This window comes from Calonectris borealis, chromosome 15 (genome assembly GCF_964195595.1).
Source record: "Calonectris borealis chromosome 15, bCalBor7.hap1.2, whole genome shotgun sequence".
Classification (NCBI taxonomy): domain Eukaryota; kingdom Metazoa; phylum Chordata; class Aves; order Procellariiformes; family Procellariidae; genus Calonectris; species Calonectris borealis.
This window is the reverse complement of record NC_134326.1, coordinates 13,304,534-13,320,717: the sequence shown is the minus strand read 5'-3', so window position 1 is coordinate 13,320,717 and position 16,184 is coordinate 13,304,534. Positions and strand designations below refer to the sequence as shown.

The 16,184-nt window shown below is 50.9% G+C and overlaps 1 protein-coding gene across 1 annotated transcript in view; it reads right to left on the bottom strand.

Annotated features, from left to right (window-relative positions):
- Positions 1–10,668, bottom strand: part of CYFIP2 (cytoplasmic FMR1 interacting protein 2) — a 50,059-nt gene extending 39,391 nt beyond the window's left edge. The window contains exons 1-8 of the mRNA XM_075164282.1: positions 10,332–10,668; positions 8,201–8,290; positions 8,044–8,121; positions 5,122–5,223; positions 3,917–4,098; positions 3,498–3,594; positions 2,694–2,822; positions 1,209–1,313 (exon numbers count right to left, since the gene is read on the bottom strand). Of these exons, the coding sequence (XP_075020383.1) occupies positions 1,209–1,313; positions 2,694–2,822; positions 3,498–3,594; positions 3,917–4,098; positions 5,122–5,223; positions 8,044–8,121; positions 8,201–8,290; positions 10,332–10,448 (900 nt within the window). The 5' untranslated portion in view covers positions 10,449–10,668. The remainder of the gene's footprint in view (positions 1–1,208; positions 1,314–2,693; positions 2,823–3,497; positions 3,595–3,916; positions 4,099–5,121; positions 5,224–8,043; positions 8,122–8,200; positions 8,291–10,331) is intronic.
- Between the last annotated feature and the right edge of the window lie 5,516 nt (positions 10,669–16,184).

The window sequence follows — 16,184 nt, the reverse complement described above, 5'->3', positions numbered from 1 at the left end:
TTATTCTTTGCTGCCACTACATTTGTCCCGTGCCAGATCCCACCATGCCTCCTAGAGCTGACCTGCCCCAAACCTGAGATGCCTCCTAGACCCAGCCTGTGCACAGAAGCCATGGAAAGGAGGTGTCATTTCCCCCTGCGAATGCCACAGGCAGTGCTGTGCGGGGTCTCAGCCCCCCTCTCCATCTGCCACTGGTGGCTGGCAGCTTGCACACACACCAGATTTTGGGGGGAAGCAACAGGGTTATCCCAAACCTTCGTGCTGAGTGGCCCCGGGGCAATGCAGCCTGGTCTCCAGCTGTGGACCAGCCCAGGGCTGGACTCAGCTGCACATGTGCATGGGCAGAGGGAGGCTGCATGGCTGCTTCCCACCCTGTCACTGGGAGCATCCAGTTCTCGCAGGCCTTTCCCCAAAACCCGGATCTCAGATAAGACAAAAATGGTTCATCAAACCACCAGGTGAGCCCTTTGAGGAACTCGCTGAGCACCTCCAAGTTCCAGCCAACACAAGCTCCCCAAGAAGCTTTTTCTGTCCTACAGAGAGCACAGTTTATACCCGAAATAAGACTGCCAGATCACACGTTGGCTGACCAGCTGTGTCCCCTGTCCCTCGGCTGAGCAGCTCGCTGAGGGAAAGCGGAGTGCCACCATCACCCACACAGACCTCAGCAAACCAGGTTTGCCGGTGGCCTGAAATGACGGTGCTCCTCCGGAGACTGCAAACCCGCCTCAGAAGTGTGCAAAGAGAGAGGAGTGATGTCAGCCTGGCGCACCCTTCCCTCATCCACCAAACAGACCTCTCGTGTGCCCTCCTCGGCCTTTACCCCTGGGCGGGAAGCACAGAGCCACAGCAGCAGCCGGCCGCCCAGCAAGGGCGTGCAGGGCCCTCGGCTCCCACCGGCTCCCCCGGCCCCAGCACCACGCCGCGGGGGCAGAGCCAGCCCCGGGCACTGCTCACACATCCACAGCCTTGCTGGCACCGAGGGCCAGCACCGCTCGTCTCACCCATGCTGCAGCTCTGTGCCCGTGCACGTTCACAGCAATCCCATTCCTCATCCTTTCGCCGAAATAATTTCTCGAACCTTTGGGTTTTTTGGATCTGTAAATGATTCCTGTGGTTTGGGTTTTGCTGGCAGCACGTGCAATGGTTCGGGTCGCTAATTCATTGGTCTGCAATAAACTCCAGCCTCACCCAGACAGGTCACTGACCTTGAAGAATTTGTCTATTTTGCTAAGGTTGATTCTCTTCTTGGCGTCCAACTTGTAAATGTTGCTGACATTCCCATCCATGAGATACAGGCCAAACCCCATCACCTGGAGAAGACGGAAAGGCTAAGTTTCATTAGCGTGAAGTCAGCAGCACAAGTCAAAGACAGTTCTCCATCACTTAGCATAAGGAAAGACCATTTCAGGCTCCTGTACCTCCTGACTCTCATGAGAAGACTGTATAAAACATGCATACATCTGCAAAGATGTAGATGGTAGACAGAGGACACACGATGGATTGTTTCTATTTTCTGTGCAAAAACACGATGCTCACTCTGGTAATTTGTTCCTCCTCTCTCTCACATAACAACAACCCAAAAGTCGTCTCGACCCAAAGGCGAACATTTACTCCCAGAGAAGAATTGAAAACATTTAAAATATTCTCCTGGATTGATTTTTTCCCTTTAATTCAGTACAAATCATTACAGATATTCAAACTACCCACATTATCCTTCAAAGAACCTTAGTTGACTCATACCGTGGTAATGAAATTCTTATGGTAATAGTGACTGCAATCACTGTAATAACTGACTTATAGTAAGGACAAATATACAAAACAAGCAGATGCTTTGGCATGTTCATCTTGAGGGCCCTTCAGAGTTGGGAAACCAAACATGGAAGGATCTGCCTTCTGCAGGGAATTATTGCTGGGAATGGGCATCAAGCAGAAAATTCAGGGTTGCAAAGTTGGTGGTGATTTTGGCATGTCCTATGCAGTTACCCAGGTCAAGCCCACGATCCCGCACATCCCTGCACAACAGAAAAATCCCTTCTAACTCTGCAGAACACAGGGCACCCACCGGTGCTCTCGTCCACCGGCTGGAGACCACCACCACACACATGCTTAGTCCCAGGCAGGCAGAGCTGCTGGCAACCTTGGGAAGGACTGGGGGAAAAGACAGAGATGGAGATGGGGAAGAGCAGAGGAAAGGGAGAGAGGAAAGAAGATTTTTATATGGGAATATGGGAAAAGGCCAGAAAGGACAGGAGAGAAATGATGGGAGAAGGTCCAAGTTACAGCAGGAACAGAGGCAGCTCATGGCACTGCCTGACAGAGGTGACACTTCGGAGCATTGGGGTGGGACATCTCCAACCCACGGCAACATCCAGTCTGTTCAGCTACAAAGAAGAGGTGAAAATGGGAGGATTGAGGTATCGCAGCAGAAGACACAAAGTAGCAGAGATCAGAAGGGAATCAGGAGCAGGAGGAAGGCAGCTTTGGTGCTGCATGCAGAGAGCCTTCCCATCTCATAGCCACCCGTGTGTCCGGAGGACGCTGGCCCTGCAGAGAGGGGATGCATGTGAACCCAAAGGAGCAAAAAATAAAGAAAATGAAGAGAAACATTGTCCTGGGAGGGAATTTCGTTTTACTAAAACAAAAGCGAAACTACGCAAGGACCCAGCCCCATAAGCATGGCCAAATCTCACCTTTAAGAGCATGTGTTTCTCACTGGGAGTGAGATACATCTTGTTTTCATAGTAATCCACACAGATGTTGACAATATCAGCCAGCAATTCCTCATAGCCAGGGATAACCTCTAGTTGTTGGTGCAGACACTGAAACATCAACAGGGACCACATTATCCACATGGACAGAGGAACAGCAGGAACCAGGGTAGAAACATATTTGAAGGATTAAGAGTAGAATGGTAAGAGGTTTCTTCAAACCTCGTCTGTGTGCTTAAGTTCCAGGCAGAAGATTGACCTCATGGTGCAGGACAGCTCTCCCCTTCAGACTGATCACAACAGCCAAACATCAGACGGTGAGATGTAACGATAGATGCCTCAGAAGCAGACTTTCTGACTCCCTCCTGTCTCTATGCAATATTTCACCTAATAAGCAGAAACTACAGAGCCTGTGGAGTGTGGAGGGCCCTGGGTCTGATCTGCCGTCCCCATGCAGTCACAGAGAGGGACTGGACGGATTTACTGTGGAAAACAGGGGAAGAATTTCTGGCAGAAACTCTTCCTGAGAGCTCTTCTTGCATCTTTTAGACCTTCATCATTGTCTTGACATAAAGAGACCTTCAAAGTCACCCAGAATGACCCACGAGAAGGAGATATTGCTAGAATTATACAGCCTGACCCAAAAATCGTCAGAGTCAGTGGCAATGACCCAAAAATCAAGGCAGCTATTGCCACTGTCCAGTCTGAAGCACTCCCAGTGCTAGTGAGATCATTGCCTCTCTCTACCCACAGAAAGGTTAACTGGTTCAGAAGAAAGGGACCTGCCTGTGTGATGCGGTTGTGGTTTGCCAGGAACATGGAGAGGTTCTGGGACTCCTGGATGGACTGGGGGTCTGCCATCTTCCGCAGAAACTGGGCAGCTCTGGAAGGGAGAAATCCAACATCACCAAGGATCACTCGCCCAACGTGAGACTCCCACCACCCATCTTTCCTGTTTCACCTGCAGCTGCAACGCTGCAGCCTCAGAGTGCCCCTGCAGCACAGCTCTGCTTTTTTCTTGTTGGGAACCAAAACACAGTGGGGCTCAGAGATTTGCCTAAACTCACAAAGAGAGCCTACAACAGTGCAGAAAGCCACCCTCAAGCCTCCTGATGTCCACCCGACCTCACTGCTGGGCAGACCAGGCGCTCCCTTGCAGACCAGGCACAGCCCTGTCCCTCCTCCCGCTGCTTCGCCCCCCTCACCTTTTGTAGGCGGAGTGATCATTTTTGACGCTGCACTTCATGTTCTTCAGCTCATCCAGGACGGCAAACATGTTAATGAACTTGCCCAGCGTGAGGAGATAGGCCTCAGAGACAAAGTCCTTCCTCCGCTCAGCGTGGCACAGGCGCTTCACCTCGCTGCAGAACCGCTCGATCGCCTTGCGCTGGAAGGCAGTGGGACAGGGTCATCTCAGCAGCAGCTCGTGCGCAGTCACCATGCCACCGATGGGACCCTCCTCCACCCACCCACCATCTCCTTCCTTTAACAAAAGCATTTTTCTGCTGGGGATCGAGGCTCCAGGGTCCCTCTCCACTGTCGCCATGAAACAAAGCAGCATTACAAACCACTGCAGTCAAACGTCCTCAGTGCTGGAGGGGAGCTCAAACCCTCTATTTGTGCCTGCCCCGAGTGCGGCATGTTCTGCAAAATCAGGCTTCGTTTTTTTAGGTGGCGCATAAAGACCTCATAGGACATAAAACCTAAAAATAATGGTGAAACCCAGCTGCAGCCAGTTATAAATGCAGGTGGTGATGGGGAGAGGTCCCTGGAGCCTACAGCAGCTCTGTGTTTGCCACGTTGGCACTCATTGCTCTGTTGGGATCTAAGCACATTATTTTCTCAAGTGCCTCAAGTGTAGCAACTGCTAAATTTCAGCTTTGGTGCTCTTTGCCAGCTGACCTCTGAGTTTAGGGGGCTGTGAGCACCTCCCTGTTCCTGCTGGCACAGCAGGACGGTGTCCAGCTGCATGGCTGCATCCCAGGCACCAGCTGCACCACCAGCCCTCAGGTCTTCCTGGCTTTGCTTCAGAGGAAAGAGCAGAAGAGCGAGCTGTGCTGGCGCCGGTGGAGGAACAGCTCTTCACATCCACCAGCCAACACCCCTGAAGAACAGGAGCCTGTGCCACCCATTAGCTCCACATAGTGGGGGCTCTGGTCCTCCATGAACTTCAAGAGCTTGGGTGGGCTCATTCCAAACTTGTATGCAAGACTTCAGGGCTGAGCAAGGGACACACAGATTTTCCTTCAGACAGGTCTCAGGTACCTGCTGGTCGCTGCAAGGAAGAGACCTACCAGGGGGCTCGGGGGCTTTCCAAGCTGACCTGGCAGGCAAGGATAGCGCAGCCCTGCTTAGGATAAGTTAACAACAAAGTAATAAATTATTTTTGCCTCCCTCCTTGACCACTCACCTGAAAATACATGAACTTCATAAGCTTGGTGACTTCTGGCTCCAGGACTTCCACCGTCTTCTCATAAATCTCCACTCGGTTTGGCTGTTCGTTACATTTCACCTGCATTGCAAAGACAAATCATCCTTGTCAGCATCAGAGTTTCTAACACAGCTGTGGACTGCAACGACCACCACCGTTGTTTCGCAGTGAATCCTGTTCCCATCTGAGGATGGATGGACCCGAGAGGGAGCTTGTTCTCAAGGCAATAGGTAACAGCACAAGGGGCTGTTTCTCAGATGTGAAATTCTCTCTGTGCATTATAAACAGGCACAATCCTGACTTTGAGAAATAAAGTCTTCTAATGCATTTGTCTGGGGTAAAACACATGCACTGTGGAGTCTGGACTTGCTACACAACGTGGGAATGTTATATCATAAAGTCATCTGAGACTTTGTGTTGCAAAGTCCCACGGACACACAAGGCACGAGGCTACAGCTCTGCTATAGCCTCGCTGGGATAATTTTACCTGTTAAAAATCACTGGGCTTGTATGTGGCTAGCAGCAATGAAGTGAGTCACCTTCATTGGAATCCTAGGAAGCTAAATTTAAGGACTTATTCAGTTGTCATCCATCTCCTTTCCAAACAGTTGCTTGGAGTCATCACCAAACTTTTAGGGAAAACCCCAGCTGCCCAAGGCAAGGCATCCTGCTGTCCTCCTCTGGTTTTGTTTCCAGTTGTTGCTGACACAAGGCTGTGATGGAGCTGACAGCTCTGGTACAAAGTTAGTAGCCCAGCAGCTGATCCACAGGGCACGAGGGACGTATCAGCAGGCTTTACATGTGGGAAGATGCAAAAGTAGCTTTGCCCTCTCTGTAGGGGGGATCTAATGTCCCTGCCCTGCCGTTTCATACTGCAGTCAGGCAGCATGGATGGCCATGAGGATGCAGCTCGCGGTAGGGAGGAGTGGTGCACATTTAGGTGTAGGCTCTGTTCTCCACCTGTAAAACCACGATCTCTGATGGAGCACAGGGAGGTGGACATGACCAAGCAGCCAGGCTGGGGGGCTGAGAACAAGACCCCCCCGCCGCAGCCATGTGCCCCATGGCAAAGTGCAGGGGTCACTGCAAGATCAAATCTGTAAATGAACCCTCTGCTGCGGTGTTGTCTGCACCTCCGTCACACATGGCACTGCCTGCAGCCCCCGCGGGGAGGACGGGGCAGAGAGCAAGGACCCCACAAGCTGGGCTCGGAGAGGCACAAACGTCGTGAGGGCGACCAGGATGGGAGGACGCTAAAACGCCAAAACAGATGACCTGTAGCACTGTCTTGCCATCAGCTCAGCCACGACCTGCCTTCTGTTAGCGTAGCCAGGAGAGGCAATAGCAGCACAGCATCAAATATAAACGGGAGATAAGCAAATATCCAATCAGCGGCAGAAATCTCCCCATGGCTGGGTCTCATGAGACCATCAGCAGAGTATAACCCGAGGGGAACTGAGGTTTGACCTTTCCGGGGGAATCACAAACATGGGCATTGCCAGCCATGTGGAAATATTTTTTCCTGGCTCCACGGAAGTGCTGCAAACCCTTTTATCTGTAGGGTTAATGGAAGTGCACTGCATCCGCCCCACCGCGCTGTCAGTCGGCGTTTTTGCAGTGATCCAGCACGCGTTCGCTGAGCTCCAGCTCTGAGCTGGAGTCTGAATCATGATCAGTGGCCACACGGGCAACCTTGTTCATGTCTGGAGGTGTTTGCAGGATGAAGCCATGAAATTCAGGTTGGAGAGAGAAGGACTAGAAAACAGGTGAAGCAGAACTAACAGTAGAGGAGCAGAATGATTAAATGTGGGGGTATATCAGGACCTTCAGGTATATCAGCAGCAAAAAAGGGCATTTGGGGAAATGTTTCTGGCATATCGACGTGTTCTTCACGTATTCTCGCACAACACCTACAATTCTGGGGTTCCTGCAGGAGCAGAGAGAGCACCCCAGAGTCTGGGCAGCAGTTTGGGATGCTGAAACCTGCCCCAGCTGCCTAATCTGCTCTGTGCAAGTCAGGGAGAGCCTGGGTCTGCCACATCTCGAGAGGACCCCTGTTTTCATCCCAGGCTGCCTGGGCTCCCTTCTTCACACAACGCAAGAGTCCCACTCGGCACTGGGGCAATTTTTAACTGAAGCTGAAGTTCCAGATACCATATAATGGTTTGATACCATACAATGGTATCAGAAAAGTGTGATATAAACCAGATCTGATGATTTTACTCTCAACTTCCAAAAACTAACTGCCTTTCCCTGAAGCAAACTCCATCTCCCCACAACATAAGAGAGAAAAATATTCAAGCAGTGCACTGGGAAGGAAATAACCACACTGCTTGAATTAAGCAAACGCTACCCATCCTGCAGACAGAGAAGTGGACAAAGACTCAAGTGACAAAACACAGCACTGTCCCAAGTACTGTGCTGGACCAGAGCTGTGCTCAGCTGAGTCCTGTTAGCAGCTGTAGGACAAACAAGCTGGTCCTGGGGAGATGAAATAACTTTAGGTGCGACTGCTTTGGGGAGCAGGGGAGGGGCTCATGAAACCAGGAAATGTATATAAGGCAGTTGGCTTGCGGTGAGGGTGACTGAGCCGAGAGGTGCTGCTAGGAGGTGTCAGGGATGGAGCTTTCATGTACACGAGGGTGCAGAGCAGATGCCCTTTGCTAGGGCAGCAGTACAGATCTGCTTCTGAAATGGCTACCAGCTGCTGAGATCAGTGGTTGAGACTTTGGTGGGGAGGGGACAACTTGAAGAGTCAGCGGTCTCTCTTTTCAATCTTTCTATCTGCTTCAGTCTTCTCTGCTTTTTTGTTCTTCTGTCTCCAGTCCAAACTAACGCACACTGAAGACAAAACCAACTAGGTGTTCTGGGAACACTCCTGACTGGGAAGGGCTTGAGTACCTGGGGGATGGCTCGTGAGCAGCTCCTCCATGTGTAAAGCATCACAGCGTACTCGTGGCCTTCTTCCAGCATTTCATTCTGAAAGACAGAGAGGCGTTGCTGGGCAGGGCACGCACCGCAGGCTCGGCATCGCTGGGGCAGTGCCCGGGGGACTCACCATGCTGGAGTGCACCGTCGCCTGCTCGATGTACCTGGCAATGCCTGTCACAAAGGCATTTCTGTCTTCAAAGTTTGTGTCAAAATTAGCCTATGGGCAAAAAGGAGAGATGGTGATTAAAATATAGCTAGTTGTTTGCGCACCTGATACTGTCTGGCATGGGACGTGTTGGCAAAAAGCAGAATCAGTAGGGCTCCTGGGGCATAGGAGCAGCTTATGAACAGCAGCAGATTCATACATGCAGCTGAGATGCTTCTGAATCACACATGTTCATTAGAGGAAATCCTGCAGATTATATGTGTGAAAATATGGCAATCAACACTGACAAACCCTTGTAAAATCAGGCCAAACCAGGTGGGGATCAGTTACAGGGAATTGCAGCCACACCAGAGAGCAAACCTACAGCAATTATTCTAAGCATTTTAGCTTGGTAACTCAAAGACAGATGCAGCCTCATTAATTTCTATTTGTGCCCTGGCTGCTAGGGGAAGACCACATCCTGTCAGCAGGAATTGCAAAGAATAAACACACAGAAAGGGCAGGGAATGAGATGTCTGGAAAACATAAATATGAAAGTCAGCACTCATCCAGACGCTATTATCAGTGCTAGTGTTGCTCTTGCAAGCAGATGCTTTGGGATGAACTGTTGTTTTGGAAGTTGAGCTACTGCTCTGGGTTGGGACAGGGGAGCAAGAAAGTGCAGAGCAGGGCAGGGGATGAAAAAGCAGCTCCTCAGCCTCCCTGCGCCGAGTGCCTGTTCACACGCTCTGCGCTTGGGTGTTTTCCTCTGCGAAGGCTGGCTGATGGTATCTGCCGGAGGGCAGAGCGTACAGAAGTCCCCGGCGCCCAGAGCTGCTCCTTCAATGACATTAGCATTGCAGCAACCGCGTTCACCTCCGTAACTCATTTCCTGAGTAGGAAAGCCGGGAGCACAGACTCATGGCCACAGGGCTACTCTTCTTAGTGCCTCCAGGACATCGCATGTGGCAAGAAAAGCTGAGGCTGCATATGCATTTCTGGCTAGCAGGGGAGAGGGCTGCATACAAACCAAGTATGATGAGGAAACAGGCTTGGCCAAAATCTCTAGATCCAGTTTAGATGAGGTTTTTTAGGCCCAGCGGTGCGCACACACTCGTGGCCCTGAAAGGAGGCTGTGCCGTAAGGCTGGACCCTGAGACCCTCACAGGACACAAGCCAACAAAGAGTAAAAATTATTTAAAGAAGAGATAAGCAAAAATGATATGAAGATTTTCCAGAGAGAGTTGAAATTTGAACAGCCCAGAACTGCCTTTGAGTCTGATAACCCGTAGAGATACTAATGCTACAGAACGAGCCCACAGTCTGACCTGGTGAAAGAGATACTGTAATTTCAGACCCCTGCGTACACGGCACGGCAATCACTGTGCGGGTGTATTTATACACTGCCATGGGTAAGCCATGAATTCAGGAGTGGCAGGATGGAGAAAGTAACCCCATATTATATTTAACCCTGGGTGTGTGCTATAGGGCAGGGTGTGGTGTGGTGGCCAAGCAGCTGAGGCATCCTGCTGTGGATCCAAAACCAGGCGGGTTGAGCCTTGCCGTGGGCTCATGCCAAGCTTTGCTTGGTCAGTGCAGCTGCAGCTAAATCTGTGGTTGTTCAAGGAAGAGAAGCAATTGTAGCGACTGCCCTCCCTTGCATGCCATCAGCTCCCCAGACCGGGAGCTCCAGCTGTGTGAGCAGCACAGGCCGGCCAAAGTCAGGCAGAACTTTGATTTTGACCTACTTAGATGCATGCACTACCATAAAAAGGAAGCACAGAATTATGTGCGTAACAAAACATCGCTGAGAACTTTCTGCTGTTATCACAAATCTTATCTCCTGCTTCTTACCCATTCATGCACTCTGGTCCTCATTTTTAACTTCCCTATGCCTTGCTCAGCCTTAAAGATCCCTTTCACCAATCTCTAGCGCTTTCCTTTTAAAGCCTTCGGGAACAGATTTGTGGCTAGGTCTGTTCTGAACATTTCCTTAAACATGGTGAACCCAGGATGTTTTCAGCTAGTTCTCACAGCACCATGTGCCCCTGTGTTTTGCATGAGCTACCAGAACAACCCTCCCTGCCCCACCACCTCCGGGAGCTGAAGGTACCTGGTACATGATGGAGGACGGAGGCGGTTCGATGCATGGCTGCTGGTCTGGCAGAGGCAGCTCCTCCAGCAAGTCCACGTTGGACAAGGCATCTTCTAGCGTGACGTGAGTGGTCATGGTTCTGAATGTTCAGTTTCCGTGCTAAATCCAAAGTAAAAGAGAGGGTGATAGACAGACAGACAGCAGCCAGAAGACTGAGTGGGAAAGCGCTAAAGGACAAAACTGGAACCGCTGGCACTGCAGGAGACATGATCCCGGTTTATCTCATTTTCCTTTTCTTGTGTATTTAACCTACATCTCTATGTCATCTCTCCTCCCGTGATCCAGCAGCAGAGTAGGAAAGCAGAATAAGAGGAACACAACTACCCACCCAGGCCCTTCTCTGCTTAACTCTATGCAAAACTGCTTAAGACAGAGCACAGCTGGGTGCTGCAGTGCAGCTTTAGCAGCCCCAAGCGAAAGCATGTGCTCCGAAATGCAAAGCGGCGCTATCAAAAATATCTCTCGAAGCAGCACAATTACAGAAGTATGACCGACGCTGACACTCACATGCTCTCCTTCTCACACACATGAACGGCGCTGGAAGCTGTAAACAACAAATTGCATTCTCAAAGGTGAACCGGAAAGGATCGAGTGCTGCGCAGGCAGGCTGTGGCACTGCAAGCAGTGAAAAAAGAAGTTGCTTTCGAAAAAAAATTCCCTGTTTTCACCACACACAGTGTTCCCTGCCCGGTCCCAGCCTGCTGTGGAGCTGCCAACGGTGCCAGTTGCACACGAAATAAAAAGCAAAGGGAAACGTTTCTGAAAGCTCCCTGGCACTTACCCCCACTCAGGCTACCTAATGGGAACCTCAGGACAAGCCTCTATGTCCCTTATCTCCTCTGCCATTCACCTTTGCTGTAAGAGCACAAGCATGGAGGGACGGCTGCTGTCACCCAGGCTGAGCACTTGTATAATCACAGCCACAGGGCTTCCCCGGTTAATACCTAATCCATGTGCAATAGCTGTGGCCGACCTAGAGCTTGTGTCTCCTAGAAAAACACCCCGCTGCATTTAAACATTTGCAGAAAGAGAACTCGCTTTAAATATTGACATGTCATTCGATTAGCAAATCACACCCCCCAGTGCTTTTTTCCCCACTCAGAGCCTGTCTAGTTTCAAATGTGAGCCATCGAGTTTTATCGCTCTAATCTGCAAGACAGTAAAGCTCTCTATTATCGAAGTTCCCATCAAGATACTCACACATTTCAATAAAACACCCTGCAACCTTCGCTTAGGCTCAGGCAAGCGGACTGAGCTCTTTGCCTGCCTTGTTACACAGCATATTTTCCAATCCTTTAATCATGTCTTTGGCTTTTCTCTAAGCTTGATCCAATTTTGCAAGTTTTTTGCTGAAGTGCGGACACCGTAGCAGGACACGGGGCTCCAGCAGTGTCTGCACAAGCACCAGATACAACAGCAACATAGGCTCCCTCCTTGCATATAATCACACCAGTTCCTTTGGTTGCAACAGCAGCTCCATAGGCGCTCATATTCAGCCGATTATCTGCTACAAATCCCTTCGGTCTTTTTTTTTTTTTTTTAATTGAGTCACTGTTTCCAAGAATATAAGCTTGCTTTTCATTTCCAGCACTGGGAGCATGGAAGGACAATGGCTTCGGGATGTCCATAGATAGACACACATGCAGCCGGCAAGGACCACGGCCAAGGGGGATGCACGCTGTGTGCAGTCCTGGGGCGGCTTCATGTTGGCTGACGAGAGGGATGAGTCTGCTGCTGTGCCTTTTATCATCACTGCTGCCTGCATGCATGGGCTGCAAGAATATGTATGAGCCTGGTAAAACCCATTCCACCTCCACAGATGCCTCCCCAAGGTACCAGGCAGCTGAGAAACAAGCTCGGTTATACCTACAGCTGAAGCACCAAGAAATAAGTGCCTGGAGAAAAAAAAATCTCAAGCAGCCCTTTCCCTACATGCTCAAATTTCTGTTTCCTTCTTCACCCTTCTTTGCTAAAATGGTTTCCTGTTACAAATTGTAGCAACTGTCAAAACCAGACGTTACGTCCCGGCACGCCGCAGGCAGAAGCAGCTTCCTCCCTGCCTGCAAGCACCCCGCGCTGCTCCGCGCCAGGCAGGCGGCTCCACTCGCCCAGCCCACAGACCTCCTTGGCTGCCCACCGCTCTCCACCACCATCCTCCAGTGCCTCAGGACCCTCCTCTGGGTTCCCAGAACAACACCCCTGGTACTCACACGTGCTTCAGCACATACTTCAGGCTTGGGAAGACCAAAACCTTCCATTTTATAGCTTTGAGGGCTGTGGCTGTTTATTTGGGCTCATTTCTCATTTTTCTGTAAGTCCAATTCTAAGGCCATTTGTGCAAGGTGTTGGCAGTTTGCTGTAGTCAAAGACGCTTCCCCAATAATCCTGTGAAACCCAAAGAGCTCAGCAACTCAAGAGATGACATAATTGCTGCTCTTTGGGCCATACCAGGAGATACGGTCCCAAATACGGCATCAGGATCCTGCTGTGCCGGGCAGCACACAAACCTGCGAGACTAAGCCAGTCTCTGCCCTAAAGATCTTGCACTCAGAGGAAGAGAGGCAGCGTGTAGAAATACCTGAACAGAAAAGGAAGCATCAAGCCATAGCGAGCGAGTGGTGCAATCGGCCATCGGGCCACCTCGTGCTTTGCCATGGCTGAGCAGAGCGCAAGAATCCGGATGCAGATGGAAAAACTACACAGACTTTGAGGGTTTAACAGATGAGTCTTTACGGGGACTCCCAATTTCCACTCTATGCCTTTCTTAAGCCCAACAGCAAAACCAACAGAGGCTACGGGGAAAAGCGTGGTCTGCTAGGACTTCCCCTGGGTCTCATGCCTGTAGCACACTGCGACAGACAGCAACCTCGCAGCTGGAGCGTGTGATGGAGGGGCTGCTGGTCTAGGGCCAGCAGACCTGGATCATCCCCCCAGATCATCCACAGAGGAGCAGCCTCCAGCGATCCCCCATCTGCCTGTGCCGTGGCCCCTCGCCTGCTCCTTGGGGTGGCTGCAGGGCTGGCGGGGGCCCTGCTCTTGGTTGGGGTCCACTGCCAGTTGTAAGCATCTACCAGTTAGAGGGGTTGTACACAGGTACAAAAGCTGGGGAAGGCTCTGAAGGCATCAGCGTGGTGTCTCCCCACCACAGGGGCTGCCCAGGAGAGCCAAAAGGGGAAGTGCCACTACCACAGACCCACGCCGCCCTCCCTCACCTTCCTGCAAAAAGATTTCTAACACAAATGTGCTGGGGCTGCCCCGGCAAATCCAGCTTCATCCCCTCGGTCCAGCGACGAGGGGGGCGGCCGTCGGGTAACGTGGCAGCGACCAAGCAGCTCCAGCCCAGGGAAGACAGGGATCCCTGGGGACACTCATCAAAAAGTCCTCATTAAGCCTTAACCACCATCCACCACCTGGGCCTCAGGGCAGGGCCGGCCGCGCCAGGAAGAGGACAGTCAGCCCATGTTGGTGGTTTGCCGACGGCGCTTCGGCGCACGTGGCCGTGGGGCTGGGGGCCGCACCACCTGGGGAGCAGCGCAGCAGCCTGCCCGGGAACGGGGCTTTTTTGCTGCTGTAAGATGTGCACGGCGGGGCGAGGCTTCTCCTCGCACACAGGAAGCATATCCTGCCTGCCTGGACCCAAACACAGCCACGCAGGCTGCTGGGAGCCGTCTCGCAAAACTACTTTCTTCTCCATATCCTGCTGCTGGTCAGAGAGACCAAAGTCCCTCCGGTCCTACATGTTTTGGCAAAACTGAATGTGAGCCTGGCAGGAGCCAACCCCACCCCAGTGAAACTCCGGAGAGGGATGCAGCCACTGGGCTGATTACCTCTTCTGCTAATGAGCGTTGGTGCTAACGAGTGCAATGCTGCCCACGCTTTCTGCCCATCTGCTATAGAAACTTCCTCTCCCCGTCCCACATCTCAGTCGCAATCCCTCTGGCCATCTCTTACACCTTCTAAAGCCAATGACCACACTGAGGCACTGGGGCTGCTGGACACCGCAGGGAGCCGGCCACGCGGGGTCCATGCACGGGGCACGGCCCCACCACCCCAAAGCAGATATTAAGAGATCCCGACACGGTCACTCCGTTGTGGCAGCATCCTGGGGGCCAGATTTAACAGACAGCGTAGGAAGGCTTTGAGAAGGAGCGAGGATGGACATCCCAGATGTCTGAACTTGCAGGGCAGGTCCTACCTTCCCTACCGGAATGCTTGCCCAGAAGTATTGGTGCAACATCATCCTCTTTGCAGCGAAAGGAACAAAGACGTCTTTATTGTTAGAGCAGCTTGGGGGAACAAAGGAAGACTTTTAAAAGCAGAGCCATAATGAATATGTTGCATGCATGTGCGCTCGGCTTCGAAGCTGCACAGCTGAGAGCTCTGGGGAAGTGGCGCGGGCTGTTTTGGTTTTTCAGCTCTCCTGCTCCTACAGCAGACATTCACGCTGGAGCTGCAGTAGCAGGAAAGGAGGCAAGAAAAAATGGGAATTGCCCAGGAGATTGGCAGTAAGACAGGGTCCAAGCCCTGCAAGCTTGGGGTGAGACGAGCAGCAAAATGACTTTTGCTGGGGAAATGGCAATGTGGAGAAGGAGGACAAACTTCTTCTGGTCACCTCCTGATGATCTGTGATTCTTCCCCAGCTCTGATGCCCAGTCCCTGCGTAACCTGGGAAAGTCACTTAATTTATTTTTGCGCCTGTGATAATGCTTCTCCCTCTTAGTCCAAAAAAGCATCTAACCTGTGGTCAGGAACCATCCTGGCCCAACAAGTACCCCTGCAGACTGATGTCTTGGGTGCGCAAAAGCAGAGCATTTCTGGTACCCACTGCCTCACACAAGAGGAGGCTAAATGCTCCTGGCCATCAATGTATGTTTAGTCAAGAAGAATAACTTCAGGATGCAAAAGCTTAGTTTGACCCTTGCCTAAAATGCACGGGATTAAAGTCCCCTGTGTTTTAGCATGCATGTCATCAACCCCTTCTCACATGCTGTAAGAATTACTTGTAATTGCAACCACCACCACAGTCAGGAGGTTCCTTGCAGGAGCAAATAAACACAGCCAGGATAAGTGAAGCTGGCAGAGCTGGGCTCCTGCCCTACACAGACACAGATGTTAATAACCATGAAATTACCCTTCCCATTAAAAAAGGGAAGCCAAACTGCACGACTCCTGAAGCTGTTTTCCTGTATCTCCACTCTACGTTTTCTGCCATTCCATTAGGGCTGAGTTCCAGACATTTACACCATCTCTGTTTCTCAGCAACACAATTATTTTGGAATTTATTTCTTTTAGAATAAGTTCATTTTTTTTCTTCTGGTGCCAAAGAGGGTCAAGGAAGGAGGCAGGTATAGGAAGCTACATTTCCAATATAGTTGAGAAATTTACAGCAAGTTTTCAAGCAACCCCATTGCTGACAGTTAAAGTGCTTCTTGGGAATTAAATCATACAGGACAGTATTGTCAATAGTTGGCCAATCATTGATCTTCCAAAACCGATCTTCCTATTTTTCATGCAAAGATGGTAATTGTTTGTTAATAAAATTATTATCATGAAATCAGCATAGTCTGCTTTGCTGAAGAGACCTTGGTCATAAAATGGAAGATTTTTCCATATTCCTCGGGCTTTATTAATAACAATTAACTGTACAGAGACAAGCAGAAAAGAATTATCCTTTGCAGGGAATTATCCTAGAATTATACAACTGTGACAGACACCAAAATACCGGGCTAGTCACCCATCTCAGTGACTAACCCCAGACAACTGTCATCATGCAAAACATGAGGGTGCTTTTTCTTTCGGTATCTGTGCAGG